Raw genomic sequence first — 17,993 nt, 5'->3', positions numbered from 1 at the left:
CAACATCAAAATGCTTTGCTTTTCAGTCTATTAATTTACTGTCATTTACGTGTGATCCATTTGTTTCTATTGACTCACATGAACGTGACACATTCTAAACAAAAGACTTCTTCATTTGTAAGAACAAAGAGTATCGATGATCTTTATAGTTTAACGACACAATTAAGAATGCAGGCCAGCAATCAGAGCAGGCGCAAATTAACCAGTCACCTCACTCCCAACCAGTTTCTCCCAAATTAATTTCTCCTTTACCTGACCCCTCGATGGGCCTATTCCTATAACATGCTAAGCATCCCGCAAGGTTGGGATCCATATCATTACCAACATCTGTGTTCCTCACACGGAAGCTATTATTTGCACACATCTGGCATTGTATTGGACCTGTCTGAATGAGAAGACCATTACATGAGGCTCACTAAACCTACAGCTAAGTCACCTTGTGCCATGATCTTGTCAGATCTCCCAAAGTAGGCAAGATCAGGTAGGTTCAGTATTTGGAAGAGAAATGACCAAACAACACTCAGGTGACTTGGTAGGTGGTACTCTTCTCTCCGGGCCAGAACTAAAACAGTGCCCCGGTATGGCTTTAGGAGGAACTGGGACACTAGAGGTGTCATGTTCTGGATAAGACATAATACAAAGCTCTTGAGTCTGGACCACACGTGATCATTAAAGATCCCATGGCAGTTTGGTAAGAGTAGTAGAGTTGTTATCCAAGCGTCCTAACCAGTTTCCATCTTGGCAACTCCCCCAGCAAGGTCAGTTGGATAAGAGAATTTTCACACTCTCTTTTGGCCCAGATCTAGCAAAGCACTTAAGCAGGTGCTTAATTTTAAGCATGTATTAAGCAAGGGGCTGGGTACTGGACTAGATGATCTCTTGAGCTCCCGTCCAGCCCTCCACTTTGATAATTCCATATGCTTAAGTGCCTTGTCAGATCGGGGCCCTAAACGATTGCTGTGCATTGGGAAACTACTGCTATGTTTCAGGCCAGAAGTGACGCTCTCAGGAATGGGTGAGATGATGTGTGTGTGTGTAGTCAGTTTGTATGCCTTTGTACTTTGTAACATGCTTTGGGAAGGAAGACGCTACCGTGCTGAACACAAGAATATCCACCATTGCTGTCTTAGCAGTCGAAGCTTCTACTGGAGAATGTCGAAGTCACAGAAGTGATGGAATTTAAGGCCAGAAGGGACCACCTGATCACCTAGTCTGAGCTCCTGTATACCACAGGCCACCGGTGCCACCCAGCACCCACACACTAAACCCAATAACTGATACTAGACCCAACTGTGGCAGCCTTCAGATTTCCCTCAATTGGCAATGAATCTCTCCACTACAGTTGCAGTTCAGTGTAGCTGCAGTAGGAACACATGTGAATTAGTGCTGCCTCAAAACAATGGTCAGGCCAGATCTCACTCCTGATCTGTGAAAAATGCCAGCTGATACAGAAAGAAGCTGCATGCACGGCGGGCCCGATGCAAAGCCTGTAGAAGGCAATGGGAATCTTTCTATAGACTTCAATGGGCTTTGGATCAGGTCCAGAGCGAGGTGAGCATGGGGGTTTGTAATCATCATCGTTATCCTTCTCCATGACATCAGTTGCGTTCAATGTAAAATGTTGGTTATGACAAAACCCTATTTACACACTCACAAATCTCCAATTCTACTGTAGGCAGCTAGACTCACTGCTCAGCAATGAAAACAAGCCTATTCCAAGGAAATCACAAGCGTGTGCACACAGATGTGTGCACACAGACATGCTCATGCACAAATACAGACACACATGCTTGTGCACACAGGCGCACACACAGATAGACCCAGGTTTACCTTTGCTTTTTTATACCCAAAATTCTCTTTCAATTGTGCCAATTTCGGAAAAGCCACATGGGCACATTTTGTTTCTTGCCAGTTCCCTCACACTAGTACTCTCACATTCTAGCAAACACCTCGACTGTTGTGAATTGGAATACATTATCTACTCTCCTTTGCCCAAGGTAACGTCAACCCAAATACACCCCACGTTCCTGACTTAACAGCTATCTAGAATGACTCCACTTTTACACAGTTGTGGTGACAGCCAGCAGCATCTTACTTGTCTCTGGGACCATGGTAGGGTTAGGGGTGCAAGGCCATTTCCCAAATACATCCCACTGTGTGTCTCAGAATGAGTCGAGACAGGATGCTAAATCAGCGAAGCAGACACTGTCAATCTGGCAGAGCTAAAAAAATTCTCTCTAAGAGATGCTTCCAGTTTTCCTCCTTTGGGTCCACACCGATCTGGGGCCTGATCCAAGACCCATCAAAGTGGATGGGAGATTTTAAATATTACACCCTTGCGATTTCAGCACACAGCCCTTTAATAAATCACTTCCTTTTCTATTTCAATTCTCTGCAGCTCCCAGCCACACTATATCTTTTGTTGTTAGAAAAACTCTTTGAGGGTCCTGAAATATGTGGCTCCCTAAAACCGCGCCGCAGGTCAATGGAAGGCAGCAGCGCACAGACTGGTTTTATTTTTAGAAGCGCTAGTAATTACAGTGGCACCTGTTAAACGTCTGTTGGCATTGCCATTGTTAATCCTTTTTAAAAGATGCTTATAACCTGGTCAGTTCTAACAGCATCGGGCTGGAGCTTGACGCAGCCCTTGTTTTATGGACACACACCTCCACTGTGGCCCAAACTTTCCCGCATATGTGTGCTTAGGTGTGCATACAATTGGTGCTGACCTACATTACACCAGCTGCTCACGACCCCAGGGAGTCGAATGGCCATCCTGGCCAGGAGGGAGCGTGGCGGAGAAGCTCCTATGTCTCCTAGGCAGGGTAAACCCTTGAGGGGAGCCTTTAAGCCAAGTTTACAGCTGACTATGGCTGCTCTGCACCTCAGCCAAGCCAAGGGTGTGCCCCACAGAGGCCTTGGTTCAGAGATGAAGGAAGGATGTTCCTCCTGGCTACTACTGCTGCTTCTGGATGGAGCAGGGCAGGGAAAGCCAGGGGGCCTGGAGCCCTGGGCAGGCGCTCGTGGTTCGGGAGGGGAGGCAGTGGGGACTGGAACATATGGCAGTAGCTAGAAAGAATATATCTGAGTGGTGTGAAATATTTCCAATGAAACACCAAACCACCCGCTCCACGAAGGCCTTCGGGTTTCTTTAGGAACTGGAAGATGGGCCCAGTTCCCTGAAAAACTCATGACTTCCTGCAGATCCTTCACTGATACCAGGCCCGTTCCCTAGTGGAAAGCAGCTGATTTCCAAACAAACATGGGTGCATTCTGAGCAAAGGGGGCTCTGACATGGTGAAGATTACATCTTCTCAACATGAAAAACAGCCGTCTCCTGGAATTGCCTGGAAAAGCAAAACTGAGGGGTCCAACATGTCTAGAATAAGGCAGTGGGAAACGTCCAGGCAAAATGATTCAGAGACACCATCCTCAGGTTTTCCCCAACTCATGTTCTCTCTTTCGCTCTCCCACGCACAGAGCCAGATTCTCTGCTCCATTATGGCCCTTTCGCACTACTCCGATGGCAAATTTGCAGCTGGCTTACGTGGCTACCCAGGGATTCCCCCAAAGTACTCAGCATTCCCAGAGGGGTGGAGCTGACCTAGCTGTCTTTCCATCATACGCCTGCCATCCCCCAGCTCATCCTCCAGTGTTTTCCAGGACTAGGGGAACTTAAAGGTGGTGTCACATCACCTCTGCCCAACCCTCATCTTCCTGGTCCTGAGCACAGCAGAGCTTGGCTGGATTGAAGACGCACATGCGATGGGACGTGAGAGTCTTAATTGCTGCAGGTGACACGCACATTGGTTTACCCAATTCTTAGGAGGCATCAGCCGCACAGTCCTCAAGGTTTCATAACAATGGCTTCTGCTTGTATAAATTCCACACTCCAGTGCTGCTGACTGAAAATCCCCACCCTACCCTAGGGCTCAGACTGAAACTCATAAGCTTCCCATTCATTTTCACTTGGACGGCTGCAAGTTCCCACTCCTGCCCTGCCACAGGCAGCCAGCTACGTACACTGTAGCCCAGCATCATGCAAGCCTTCTCCAGCAGCCTGTCCAAAGAACCTCAGTCTTGACTTACAGTACAAATCCTGTCCTTGGCCTTTCCTTCCAAGAGACTGTTATACAGAAATGACTGGAGCAGCAGCTGATATTACCAATTCATTTAATTTGTGACCTATGTCGAAGCAGACCATTGTCAATGTGAAGCGTGGTTAATGCCCTGAAAAATGCCCTGTAAAATTGGCATGGGGAGGGTCTGGATTTATAGTGTTTTACAAGTGAAAAAGATGGCTTTCCTAATTGCCTGGCTCCTGCATCATTACCAGTAACAAAGAGTCTGCTGGCCAAGTTCCGTCCTCCTGGAAATCTGTGCGAGCTCCCCATGCCAGATTCCTTCCTGACGTAAATGCAACAAACTCCTCGTACAGTCAATTCCTGATCAGCACAATGTAACTGTTCCAAAACGTCTGGACTCAAGCATCTCTCTTTGAGACCCTCAAAGACAGCTTAATCCTGGTCCCCTCGCTCATGTGATTAATCACTAATAATACGGCCTCCGAGCTCTTAGCTAGTGCTTTTCATCAGTCGATCTCAAAGCGCTTCACAAAGGAGACAAGCATCATTACCCTCATTTTACAGACGGGGAAACGGCACTGTCTGCTTTGTGTGGGGAGCGGGATCTGGCGCCGAGGACGTTTCTACAGGATGGCAATGTTTTAGGGGCAGTGTAATTGTGTACTGTATCCTCTCATGCCCCTTCAGCGTATGGCACGGCAGCTTCCGGGAACTTGTAGCTCTGAGACCCTCCCTAACATCAACGCGAGCTGCTCAGCACAGCTCCCGAACAGCAAGCTGAAAACGCTCCCCCTCTTTAGAGTGTTTCAAAGCTTATGAGAAGTCCCAACTGTCTAAGTTCCTTCTAAGCTGCACGGCCCTACAGCAGGCTATAAAGGGCCACACAGGTCAGGAGAAGTGCCTCATCCCCCCTCTCCCCTGGAGCTGCCCCTGCAGGTAGAGGTGCCTCTCCCCAGCCCCAGGGTGCTGCGGTGAGAGAGGGCTGGGGGAGTCCTCACTCCCTACCACAGCCCCATGGCAGCCTACACCCCAAACTCCTTATCCCTGGCCCCACCCCAGAGCCTGCACCCCCAGCCAGAGCCCTCACCCTCCCACAACCCAACCCTCTGCCCCAGCCCTGAGCCCCCTCCCCACTCTGAACCCCTTAGCCCCACCCCTGCCACACATCACCTCCATATTGGTGCACATAACATTCTGCACATGGACGTAAAAAATTAGAGGGAACACTGCCAACTGTCTCTATAAATTGGGTCCACTGCATGAGTGGGCTCGTAAACGGGCTTTCAGCACGCACGGTCTGTGCAGTCTGTACGCTCTTTTGGGCATGGACTAACAGGCTTTGGATCAGATAACCCACTTAGTACATGCTGGGCACTATATAAATAAGGCTGCTACTACGACTAATTAACATCCCAGCCACCTTCAGAGCCTGGAAGACACTGGAGCAGTGAAGTTTAGAAAACTGAGATGATCCTTTCTTGTTGGGAGAGGGAGCAAGCGCGCGAGACAGAGCGAGCGAGAGCAAGCGCGCATCTATGAGAAAAAGAGAGATCGTGCATGCACGCACGTGTGTTTGAGACAGACAGGAGAGTTTAATCTCTGCACATAATCTGGTATGTTCTAAAGCAAAACAGCTTTAGCTCTTTTTTCTCTTCCCACTCTTGCAAGCCCTGCCATGCAGGGGGCACCGCCCCTCGCAGACATTTGTGTTTTTAAATGTAGCACTACCAGAAGCCCTGAACCTAAGGGAAATTGGTTAGATTCTGGTGTCAGGGCACTACAAACTGACAGCAGCTACCAATATGGGTTCATCAATAAATAAACGCACTGTCAGCAAAGTCAAGAACAGCAGGGCTGAAGCAGCTGATGGGAAGGAGGTTCTCGATGGGTAGGTGGACACAGCACCCTGCTTCTTTGGAGCCATTCAGTGAAGTGTACCACGAATAGATTGAGTGGGGAGAGCAGCTTAAATAAGCAGCTAACCTCACTAGATGGAATGAAGGAGACAATCTAAATTTCCTCGTTCACTGACTGAAAACAAAATGTGCGCTGCACAAGAAACCTCCCCATCTCAGGAGGGTGGCGAAATAAAAGCTTTAAAAGAGGTTCTCAAAAGACCATGGCTGCGTGATGGCCTGGCACAGAACACATGCCAACAGCTTAGGCAAAGGGAATACAGAACAGCAAGCAAACCTGGCTGGCTGACACACAGGGGCTGGGGTAGCTAACCCGAGGGGCAGTGCTTTACCTTACCCAGAAGGGCCCTGGGGGCTTATCGCTGGGATCAGAGTAAGGAGACACTGTGGATGCCAGGGGAGGAATAACTAGTGCAGGAAGCGACAGGGTGCCAGTGTGGAAAAGCAGCACAAATGCATCTTCACAGAGAAAGCCTCAATTGTCCAGCCAGCCAACCGCACAGCCCACCCCATCCAGAGCGGTGTGTCTGTGGGCTGCTCAATGTCAAATGTTCCTTTGTGGATTCTAGAGTGCAGCTTTTTCTGAGGCGTGAAACACTGTAGAGGAATGAGCCCAGTGGCAGGCCAAAGCAGTGTGGGAGCAGGAGTCTGGCAAACAGGCAGTATCCGAGTGTTTCTTTTGCATGCTGCATTTGGCCCGGGACTTTGGTCTGGGCCTTGCAAAGAGTTAACTCTCCTAACAGATTTGGAGCTGTGCTGAATATCCCTAACAGAAAACATGCTAAGGCTGGTGCATAACACTGTGAGTGTGAACGGGAGGCACTGTTTTGATAAACAGCACTAAAACGAGTCCCATGTAAGACAGAAATGCTTGTTACTGATCCAAGCAAAGGAATTGCTTCTGATCCCAGAAGTATAAATGCAGAAGCAGCATTAGGTAGAAGAATGAGCCAGTTCTCTGCTAAGCAGTGCCATCTGGGCTACCCATATGTACGAGTAACAGCCTTGGTCAGTCCACAGCTGAAAACTGCCCAGGAAAAGGTTCTGGAGTAGTGTGACCAAAAACAAGGAGATTGAAAAGCAGGATGCAAAAATGTTACAAATGAATGCTGAGGGCACATCCTCATGATGTGGGACTCGTTGCAGATAAGCTCTGGGATCTTTAGCATGGAGGCTAAGCACATGGAGATGAATGCAACTGGCTCGAGTGTCCTTGTGCCTGATGAAAACAGATGGTCTTTAATGGAAGAGAAACTGTTGGCTCAAAGACGACCTTGTTTACTGGCATCAGTGATGTAAAGCAAGGGTATAAAATCTCATGCAGCCTGCTTCTCAGCAAACATGATCTTCAGTGCTTACACAGACGGACACCAGATCTTTTATTATTAATTTGTACTACGGTTTGGCTGAGAGGTGCCAATCACGATTGGGCCCCTACTGTGAGGAAGGGCAAGCCTATGTTTAGGAACTGGCCTGAGATCAGATTCAAATCTCTGCTTCCACAGACCATCCATGAGACCTTGGGTGAGTCCCTGCAGGAGCATCTCTATGTGGAGCTAGAAGTGTAGTTACCAGCTTGCTAGCTGCGATCAAGCCAGTGCGCCAAAAAGAGCCGTGCAACTGCTGAGGAACAAGCAGTGCGATGATCCCACCCAGGACCATAGGAACTTAGCCCATCCCTCTGCCCGCAGCGTGGGGACACTGGTGTTCTCAGCACATCGGCTCGGTCAAAGCTAGACCACCTAGCCAAGCTGGGAACACCACATCCAGCTCTGCAAGTAGCTGTACTCTCAGCTCATCTGGGACTCAGTTCCCCCTCTGCAAGCAGGGATAACAGTGCTGCCCTGCCTTGTGGGGTGGAGCGTGGGATAAATGTATCAAAGCTTGGACACTACAGAGATGGGCGTCATACAAGTACCTGAGATCGGGTGTGCGAGATACTGTAAATATACCAGGAAAGAGAGAGACCCACCCTGAAAGAGCTTACGGTCTAAATGGACCATAGAGACAAAGGGCTCAAAGGAAAACAAAGGCCCAGAGAGAGATGAATTGACTTGCCTAAGGCCACACGACTGCTCAGTGGCAGAGTTAGGATGGGCATTGAAGACAGGTGTCTTCACAGTTCTCATGCCCGATCCGCTGGCACCTCCATGTTGATGGTTAGTGGGGCCTGACATCTTTGTCCCAACAGATTATTTTATGTGTTGGGCAGACACTTGTCTAGCAAGCTGGGTAGCCATTGAGGCTAGCTTTAACTCTGCTTGAATTGTGGAAAGAAGAATGCAGAGGGCTGAGGATCTGGCTCTAAAATGCAGCACTTCTTGTGGACACTCACTTGCCTAACAAAGCAGACAAGCATTACCAGAAATCAGCATGGGAGAAATCAGTTACAATACTATAGTGGGGCAGCTGCCCCACTCCTGCAGAACGGGATAAAAGCAGCTCCGGAGATGCCTAGGGCTGGGAAGAAGAGTGAAAGCAGCTGAGGGAGTGGCTGACCACAGGTGTGGCCAGCCCAATCAGGGCCCAGCTGACCCTGATAAAAGGGCTATGGGCTAGAAGCTGGAGGAGTCTCACTCTAGCCCTGGAGTGGGAAGGGCTAGCTGCTTGGGAGCAAGGTACCTGAAGCAGAGCAGTGCTGGGGAAGGGCAAAGGGAGCTGGGGAACTCCAGCCTGGTAAACCCCCAGGCTGCAGGCCTTGCTAAAGGCCAGGAAAGGTACTGGGGTGGCAGAGGGGCAGCCCAAAGATAGGCAAAGGCAGCAGGTCCTAACCCCTTGCCAATGATGAGTGGCCATTACACTGCAGTCAGTCCCAGTGAGCAGGGGCTAGATGATGTCTGGCAGTAGCCACTGAGGCAAGGTGGGTTTAGAGGGTTGGGGGTTCTTTGGGAGGGGAGACCCAGGGTGTGGGGGCACTGCCAGGGGGCAGCACCCCAAGGTAAAGGGGCACCGGGGTCCGGAAGGGACATGGGAGCCAGTGGCAGGTGAGACACCAGCCTGTAGAGGGCGCTCCACCTGCTGGAAAAGAGCTAATTACCAGGACAACCAGCAGGAGGTGCTGCACTGGTGAGTCCTCGCCTCACTACAAATACTATTAACTGGAACTTCCATCTTACTGATCAGTTTAAAAGAGTAAGACGCAGCTGTGCTCCCCCCTCAACGAGACATACAGCTCAATTTAAAATGAATCCATGTAAAACTAGGCCCCAAACAGCTTCCAAATTGTTCAAACTATGAAGATGGCTTGCTTTAGATGTGCTGTTCCCCAGTCTCATTGACACCAACAATTAAGGTTTGGTTTGGGCTTCCAAAACTTGCCTTCAGTACTATATACCACACAAACACAACAAAGGGTAAGATTTTAACTACTGTAGAGTTTTACTTGGCCCCCAGCTGATCTCCTTGAGGGGATATACCCAAAGGCAGTTATAAATACACCGTGATGGGAGAACACCCCATTTCATGCCGTAACTTGAATTGCTGTAAAAAAGAGCTGTCTGGAGCACTTCATAAAACTGTTAAAAATGCCAAACATCCCCTTGCTTCTCAGCCTCACTGCAGATACTAAACAGCAACGTGATCCCAAGACCTCAGAGCCAGACATTTACACTTGAAACTTGTAATCTCCAACTCACATCTGCAAACCACGTCAGCGGGTGTGCAGCCTACGGCAGACACAGCACTCAGAGTGCAGGCCTGCTCTCGGGAGTGACTCCATTAAAAGGGCACTGCGTGGCTCCATGCTCATTGGCTCAATAAATAAAGATCATCAGGACTCAGGGGAGAGGAGCTGATCCCAAATGCAAGCCTAGGACAGGAGGCACCGTTTCAGGAACGCTGGTTAAAACCTGCTCTCTTGGGTGCTATTTTTACAGAGCTGCTTTTCAGGACAGCACTGTATTTTAAAATGTCTAGGGGTGCAGTTATCCGTCTTCTTCGTCCATACAGCTGGTGTACAGCAGCAACTACAGTTCCACCTGAAGCTGATCGAGCCAAATGGCTACACTGGGAGCAGCAGAATTTATTGCAGTGATGCCTCCTTCATATTTATACATTGGGCAGTAGGTAGTGATATGTTCAATGGTCTGTCGTGGGGAACCACACTCGCACGCCGCGGAGTCCTTGATTTTCCATTTGTGCATTAGATATCCGCATCTACCATGGTTGGTTTGAACTCGGTTCAGAGCTGACCAAGATGACTGTGGAAGGTCAAACCCAGGAACTCTCTGTGTTTGATCTGGCACAAGGTGCTTGTTTTTTTAAGTCTTGTTGAGCCCAATCTGCTTTCCAAGCCTCCTTCTGATCATAGCCCAATTGCATGAGGCTAAACGAATGTTCCCAGAAAGGCTTGCGAGACTTAAGACATTGTTGTCAAGGTCTTGGTGAATACAAAGACCTGGATTGGCTGAGCTTCATGGAATGTGGCAACAGTTTGGCGTATCGGCGGGGAAGCAATGTTACACAGAACGGGTATCCATGGTGTTGGAGTCGACTTAAGGGTTCCTGTGATGCAACGCATCACTGTATTCAGCTGGGTATCCACAAGTTGTGTGTAGCTGCATCTGCTCCACACCGGCGCACAGTATTCAGCTACTGAATATACAAGTGTTATTACAGATGTTCGCAACACTGATGCTGATGCACCCCAGGTTGTACCTGCTAGTTTCTGGATTACGTTGGCTCTCGTTTTTATCTTTGCAGCTACCTTTTCAAGATGATCATGGAAGGACAGGGTGCGGTCGAGTTTCACTCCGAGATACGTTGGAGTATAATTATGTTGCATATTTTTACCACAGAAAGCTACTTTCAGTGTGTTTTTGGCACTCTTATTATCAAGATGAAATGCGCTTACTATTGTTTTTCCAGGGTTTGGTTTTGAGCCTCCATTTCTGGAAATATTGCTCCATATTTTGGAGGTCCTCAGTTAATGCTTTCTCAATGTCATGGAGGTTTGATGCTTGGATTGTCATGGCAAGATCATCTGCACATGCAGTCATTGGTTAGAGCTATTTACATACACTGCATCAAATCCAGGCTCTGGTGAACATCCCAGTGAAGCAGACATGGTGTTTGTCAGCTTGCCGATCATGTGGGATTTCTTCTGTTGTTGCAGCTAATATAATCCTTCCTGCTTTGAAGAATTTAGTTTGCGCCCAGCAGGTGGACCTGCCCTTCTTCTTCTGACAGGAAAAATTATCCAAGTTTGCTCTAGTGTCAATGTCTTTGGGAACACCAGGGCCAAGGAAAGGGCACTCTACTGCTTGTCCTGATGTTGGTGTAAAACAAGTGGAGTAGCTGGAATCAGCATGAGAACTGAATTTAGCTTTGTGAGCGGAGTGAAGGAAAGAAGAAAGGGGGAAGTTTTCATTGCAGGCCTTCTGGGAAGCAGTGAACAAACATAATATCATCCCAAATATAGTTCAAAATCTGAGCACACTTCTCGTCAGTTCTGGCTACTTCTGAAACAAAGAATCTACTGGACATCAGGGAACAAATTCAGGCTCAGCGTAACTTCACTGAAATCAATGGCTTTACACTAGGGATGAATTTGGCCCACAGATTTTATAATGGGAAGATGCGAATTTTCCAAAGAGGAAATCCCAAAGCTATTTTGAGTAGCTAAGGGAGGGACAGCTCAGTGGTTTGAGCATTGGCCTGCTAAACCCAGGGTGGTTGTGAGTTCAATCCTTGAGAGGGCCACTTAGGGATCTGGGGCAAAAATTGGGGATTGGTCCTGCATTGAGCAGGGGGTTGGACTAGAAGACCCCCTGAGGTCCCTTCCAACCCTGATATTCTATGATTCTATGATAACATCTTATCATTGGGAACTCCCCATGGAGGAAAACCCTAGCTCAGGACACATTGCTTGAGTAAAGTGCTAGGAATGAAATGGGAACATTTTCAGGGAATTCAGGGTTTCCTTCGATGGACACCTGTCCTCTGCCATTAGTACTTCCCACAGAATGGTGATTCTTTTGGTGTGAGCCTGTCTTGTCATTGGGGAGCTCGCTCAGAGGCTGTTTCTCCTTCAAATTAACCTTCCTGGGGCAAGGACTCAGCAGATCTGGGTTCAGTCCTACTCTCCTGGGGGACCTGGGGCAAATCATTCCATCTCTTTGTGCCTCAGTTACTCCTCTGTGAAATGGGGATAACCACTAAAATGCTTCTCTACACTACAGGGTGTGGTGAGGAGAAGTTCATTAAAGCCTGTGAGGTGCCAAATACCATGGTGATGGGCACCAACGAAAAGCTGCCCTCAAGTTACGCATGCGCCTCGAAGGGCAGAATTTGGCTCTGTGTTTAATAAACAATTTTAATAAAGCTGTACAGTGTCACCAATGCATCAAGCAACAGTACAGAGGAGAACAATAGCCAAGTTCCCCTGCTGAAACATGATCTCACCGAGTAAACATGTTGTTTGGAATAAGGCTTTAACAAAAGTTATCCTTCTGCCAGGGAGAAAACACCACCCATGTCGCTGTGAGGATACACGTCTGCTTTATCCGCTACAAAAATCCCAGGGCTCTCAAGCTTGTCACAAAGCCACAGGGCCATGTCTTGAACTAAAATCCCATTCTGCACTGAGGCACCAGCATTCCAAGCTCAAGACAGGATTTCGCAGAGTCACAGACTGTAAGGCCCAACCATGGCGGTCATCTGGTCTGACCTTCTGCATAACACAGGCAGACAAGCTCATTGCTGCAACATGCCTGTCACTTCTGGCTGCGCTAGAGCAGGGCTTTTACACATCCCTGGGAAAGCTGTTTTTATGATTAATCACCTTCACTGTTGAAAATCTGCACCTCATTTATTTCTATTTCTAATGCTGTCAATATCAAAGAGGCATTTTAGGCACCTCTGACATCAACCAGCAGCCACATACCCCATATTCCAGAGATGGTAACCAGCAGCTTAAACGACACTAACATAGTCCTGCCCGACAGCGCCCCACTCTGATGTATCTGGCTAATGCAAGGGCTGGTAGTGGAAGGACGACTCAGCCCCCAGACAGATGCTTCCCCTCCCTTTTCCCCTCACCTCTCTAGAGAAAAGCAAATCTCCCCTCAATCTGCTGGATATGGGTGGCATTACAATGGACACGCATTTAATAAGCAAGGGCTACATTGGGCCATTTCAGCACAACCCATTGTAGGTGCAACTAAAGCAAATATATTGATTCCTGGACATAAAACCAAACAGCTCTACTTCTTAGCCTGTAAGCTGGTTAGGGCAGGGGCTCGCTTTGGTTATGCATGCAGAACACCTACCACAATGGGGCCTAGAACCCTGATTAGGGTCTCTAGGAAGTACCACCAAAACAACAACAGAGGCCAACGCTGAGCTGAGTACAGGCCCTCTCTGTCTCCTCCCCTTATATATGGTCTGCAGTCCAGAGACTGACTAGTATCAATATATTCTGAATCTCCAACTGTGAGCTACTGGAAAGGGGGGATCATTCCAGATACAGCATGTGAAATTGACAAACTGAACAATGGTCTGTGGGCATCCTCTGTTGTGTCCCTTCCACCTTTCTCTGTGGTGCAAACTGCAGGCTTGCAAATTCCAAACTGATGTTCGACTTATTCTGAGGGGTAAAGCAAGGCAGTTCCAAGAACAGAGGAGTGTTAGACCTGAGGAACAAGAAGCAGTAAGACTGGATGCATTTGGTCTTGCCCCTCTGGTTGTCCACTAACATTTCTAGTGCTCATGGCCCCTAGAATTTCATGGATTGGGGGACTCAGAAAAGGAGGGTAAGTGGCTTGTCAAAAGCTGCACGGTATAGGAGCCAGGACCGGTATGTTGGAGCCCCTAGAGCCCTGTGCTGTACTCAGACAACCAAACCAGGCCTTTCTCCAAGTTATGCCAATGTACAGAGAGGAGGCTGAATGCCAGAATCTTCACATACAATCTATTGGCCGTGCTCTTTTACTGACAAGACCGTGGCATTAGGCATATGAATCTTCCCACAGAATGAACCAGCATGACTCAGTGGGGCTTACTAAGGGACCTACCTCACTACATCTATTTCTTTGGGTCCTAACCCTGCAACTGGATCCATATACGCAGTCCCTTATCCCTGCATGAATTCTCATGAAAATCAATGCGGTGCCACCCGGGCACATGGGTTCACCAGTACAAGTCTGACTCCAGGATCGGGGCTGTCATACGTAAATATTAAAGCAATCTGCGCAAAGAGGAACCTAAATAATTTCTGTTACTTACAATTGGCTGTAGTTGAGCGCCCGGTAGCATGAACTGCATCTGTTGTGCAAACATGGCTGCTGCTGTCTTTTGCTGGATCAGATTGTTGCGTCCATTTATTTCGAGCTGTGTTTTTAAGTGCGGGGGAGGGTGAAGATATTTGCAGTTCTCTCGAGTACACCGGCCCTAAAAAATAATGAAGCAGTATTTCAGTGAACTTAACACTCAGAGTACTGGGAGAAAATCAATTATTGATGTGTTTGGAGAACTGTAACAAAACTACCAGCTAAGTGGGGCATTCTTCTAAGCTATTTTGCTCTTTTTTAAAACCATCTGTCATATTTTTATATGACTGTATCAGTTATGTGAAAAACAAACAATTCTACAATTGCTATACCATTATAGGGATTGCATCAAATTAAACTTCAGCCTAAAATACAGGTTTGCTAAACACACCAAGAGCATTCTTCACAACCTAATACAAATAGAAACATTTATGAACTAACAATAAAAACAACAGCAACAATAACCCTTTTCTCATTTTTCTGTGGCTCTGTGAACCCAAACACTAGAGCACTGGGCTGCTATATAACAACTGAAAGCGAAACCCACTAGTATAAAAAAGTGAAACTGACCCCACCAGTCCCTGTAGAGATCTGAGTGAAATGTAAAAGTTAAAAACACACCTATGGTGAAAAGTACATTTCTTTTCAAAATTCTTTCAGTTTGAATCATTTCAGGGTATTTGGTACCACAGGAAATGGCAGAAAACAGCCATGGTTCCGTTTAAACTATTTATTAAAAACAGTAATACAATTGCCTTGCCATTAACGGCCTGGTTTTTCTTTTCACACAACCACAGGAAAAGGAAATGACTCCTGAACAGTGCAAGCTTAGTGCTCTCAGGTCATTTAATATCAATTGAGATGATCATGTCGGCTTCCAAAAGGCAGCTATAAAATGTCACAACCAACAGCCCGAGCACACTGCACTAACTACCTATTTTCTGGTGCGTACAGAAAATTAGTAACAAATTTGGTGATACTGAAAAAAAAATTCTTCCAAAAATATAAAAATAACTCCTCTAAAAAGATCTGTTTAATTTATTCCCTCCTGTGTTACTGTTTCCTTTCTCTTTCTGGGAAAAAAAAAAAAAAAAGTGTATGCATCTCAGTACAGAGATGGTCAGTTGTTGCGGCAGGGCCTGCTGTTTTTGTTCTCTGTTTGTACAGCACCTGGCGCAACAGGGTCATGGCAAATAGTAGTAGTAGTAGTCATGTCAAATAATTACAACAGCAGCAATGAAAACATCATCAGCATTATTCATAAAAGAACAATTCGCTAGAACAGCCATCCTGGGATTTAGATATCCGCTTCAGGAGCCTATGTTTGAAGCAGAATCCTCAGCTTTAAGAAAAACCACAGGGCTACTCATCCAAGTCATGCTCCCTGAGTGTTTGCAGGGTCAAGCTCCAAATGACTGCAAAACATCAATCGCACAATGAGATCCACACACGCAGACCCAGGTGGACACACGGTCCAGCCTTGCCGATCCCATTGCAGCATTGGGATCGTGCCTGCTTTCGGGCTGGTTTTTCCCTCTGCTAATCCCAGGGGCTATGTTTAGAGTTTTTTAAAACTTAACTTTGCCAGTCGACTGGCGCACAGCAAGGTCTGCTAGTCTAGTTTTCATTGTTTAGTACTCACATCACATAGCCAATAGGTTAGTCTAAGAGAAGTGTTTTCCCCTTAATAGGGTACACACTTACCATTCCAATAGAACAAGGTAAAAAACTTAGGATAACCCAGGACCCCAAATCCAGGCCCTTTTAGAACCTAATGGCCCACATCCATAGGGAAGCCCATGCTCTGCTAAGCAAATCTGTGGAGGTGAGGGCAAAGGAAGCTTAGAGCCACATATGTGGCTCAGAGCTGCTCTACCTTACAAATCAGCAGTAACAGCTTCCCAGGGGTCGTTCCATAGGTCAGGGATCACTTGTGTACAGTGTTTTGGCAACACCCCTTGCATGCCCCTACGCTGAGGGGATGCTTAGAGGCGGGCTGCAGAGCTGACTTTGCCAGCTTTCCACCAGCTGGGAATTCCCTATCCTAGGTGCCTTGCTCTGGGGACTATACATGTGCAATGAACTCGCCTTGTGTATACTAGAATTCAAGGCTTTACAGAGCATTTTATTCTATCAGGAAAAGAAGGAGACAGAGAATCAGTATTTCATTTGAAAACTCATTGGCTTTGTTTCCCTGGCAAAATGGATTCTAGCTGTAGCAACACCTCCTGCTCTGTGTGAAAGAGAGACATCGGGAATACAGACCTATGAATATTGAATCAGCTGACTGGGAAGCCTACAAAGCACTTGTGAGCTCTGATAAATACAAAACAAGCATTTTAAAAAAACAGCACAAATCTGGGGCCTGCCTGAGAGGCCAGCACCGCTCCGATCTAGCGGATCGTTGAACAGGGCCCAGAGCCAACCAATCTTCCCGCACCACGGCAGGCTCACAGCAGCGCCACTAGCTTCACAGATCCCACAGCCTCGGAGGTGGCTCCGTGTTCTAAGTCTGGCTAGCAGCCGCAGACTGGTAAATTCCGACATCCCAGCAGAAATATCCCTTCTTCTAGCACCAGGCTTGATCACCACAGGTAGCAAATTCGACCTAATTTTGTAGTGTAGACATACTCTGGGGCATGCTGCAGCAGGACTTCTCATGGCTGCTGCAGCGTGGGGACAGGTACATCCCCAGCACCAGCCCGGGGTTAACGCTTTCCTTCTTTCCTCCCCTGAGAACTCCAGTCTGGAGGTCGTTTAGGGAGCGGGGGGAAAAAAGGGACCCTGTGGATCCTAGATATAGTTCTACTGCTCCCCTTAAGAAATATAGGCTGGGAGGCAGCTGCTTGCCTCCAGATCCCGAGTGAGCAGGCAGGAAAGGAGGCAGCTCCACGGAGAGGAGGCAGGACTTGGACTGTACCTTGGAGCTGGGCAGAAATGCACAGGCCTTTTCTTATCTGCTTTGAGATGACGGAAGGGTTAAACCATGGGTCTTGGTTCCATGATATTATTTTGAGCTGACTATTAAATGCAAGGAACTCTGGGTCCAGTTCCCTCTCTCCTGTAAAAAACAGTGGGACGGGAAAACAACTCCAAAATGTCAGAAGACTGCCCTCGCTGAGTGAAAGCACGTGCTCCCCTCATCCTGGGGAGCAGCTTGCTGGCTTTTTAGAGCAGAGTGAAAGCTTGAGCCCTGCCACGTGGAGGACATAACTCGCCCTCCCCAGGCACCTGGTGCAGTCCTCAAGGATACCAGTGCAGCGAGTGTAAAATGGCACCATCCCCATTTTGAAAATACTCTTACAGGCACTGGTCCCTACAGCTGCCCAAGGAGCAGGGCAATAAAGAATAGGGCTCAGGGCCTGGATAGTCTCTGCTAGTTTGTCCTGTTGATCGTTCATGCCTTCCTGTTCCCCTTGCCCATACATGGATGGAAAAGCAAAAGGAGGAGCACAGCCCAGAGCAGGGTAGCTCCTCTTTAGGAAGGCTCCTCTAGACACAGTACTGGAGTCAGGCTGCCAAGCCACACTGCTCACCCCTGTATATCTCCCCAACACGCTCTCCCTAGATATCTCTGTAGCCCTCAGCACCAGAGAATCAGAGAGTCTCTGGTGGGCAGAATCCCACTAGCTCTAAGCCACATCTTCCTCATCACATGGGACCAGCCAGGCACATGTCATCAGCCCCAATGTGGCTTGAAGCCTCTGCTGCAATTTCTCCCCCTG

General features: G+C 47.8%; 1 protein-coding gene across 5 annotated transcripts in view; it reads right to left on the bottom strand.

The window, feature by feature from the left end:
- Positions 1 to 17,993, bottom strand: part of MBNL3 (muscleblind like splicing regulator 3) — an 84,314-nt gene that overhangs the window by 30,314 nt on the left and 36,007 nt on the right. For all 5 annotated transcript variants that reach the window (XM_084638550.1, XM_084638551.1, XM_084638552.1 and 2 more), the window contains exon 2: positions 14,225 to 14,389. In XM_084638550.1, coding sequence (XP_084494676.1) covers positions 14,225 to 14,389 — 165 coding nt within the window. The remainder of the gene's footprint in view (positions 1 to 14,224; positions 14,390 to 17,993) is intronic.

This window comes from Lepidochelys olivacea (assembly GCF_965140295.1).
Source record: "Lepidochelys olivacea isolate rLepOli2 genome assembly, chromosome: 9".
NCBI lineage: Eukaryota > Metazoa > Chordata > Testudines > Cheloniidae > Lepidochelys > Lepidochelys olivacea.
This window is presented reverse-complemented; position numbering and strand designations above follow the sequence as displayed.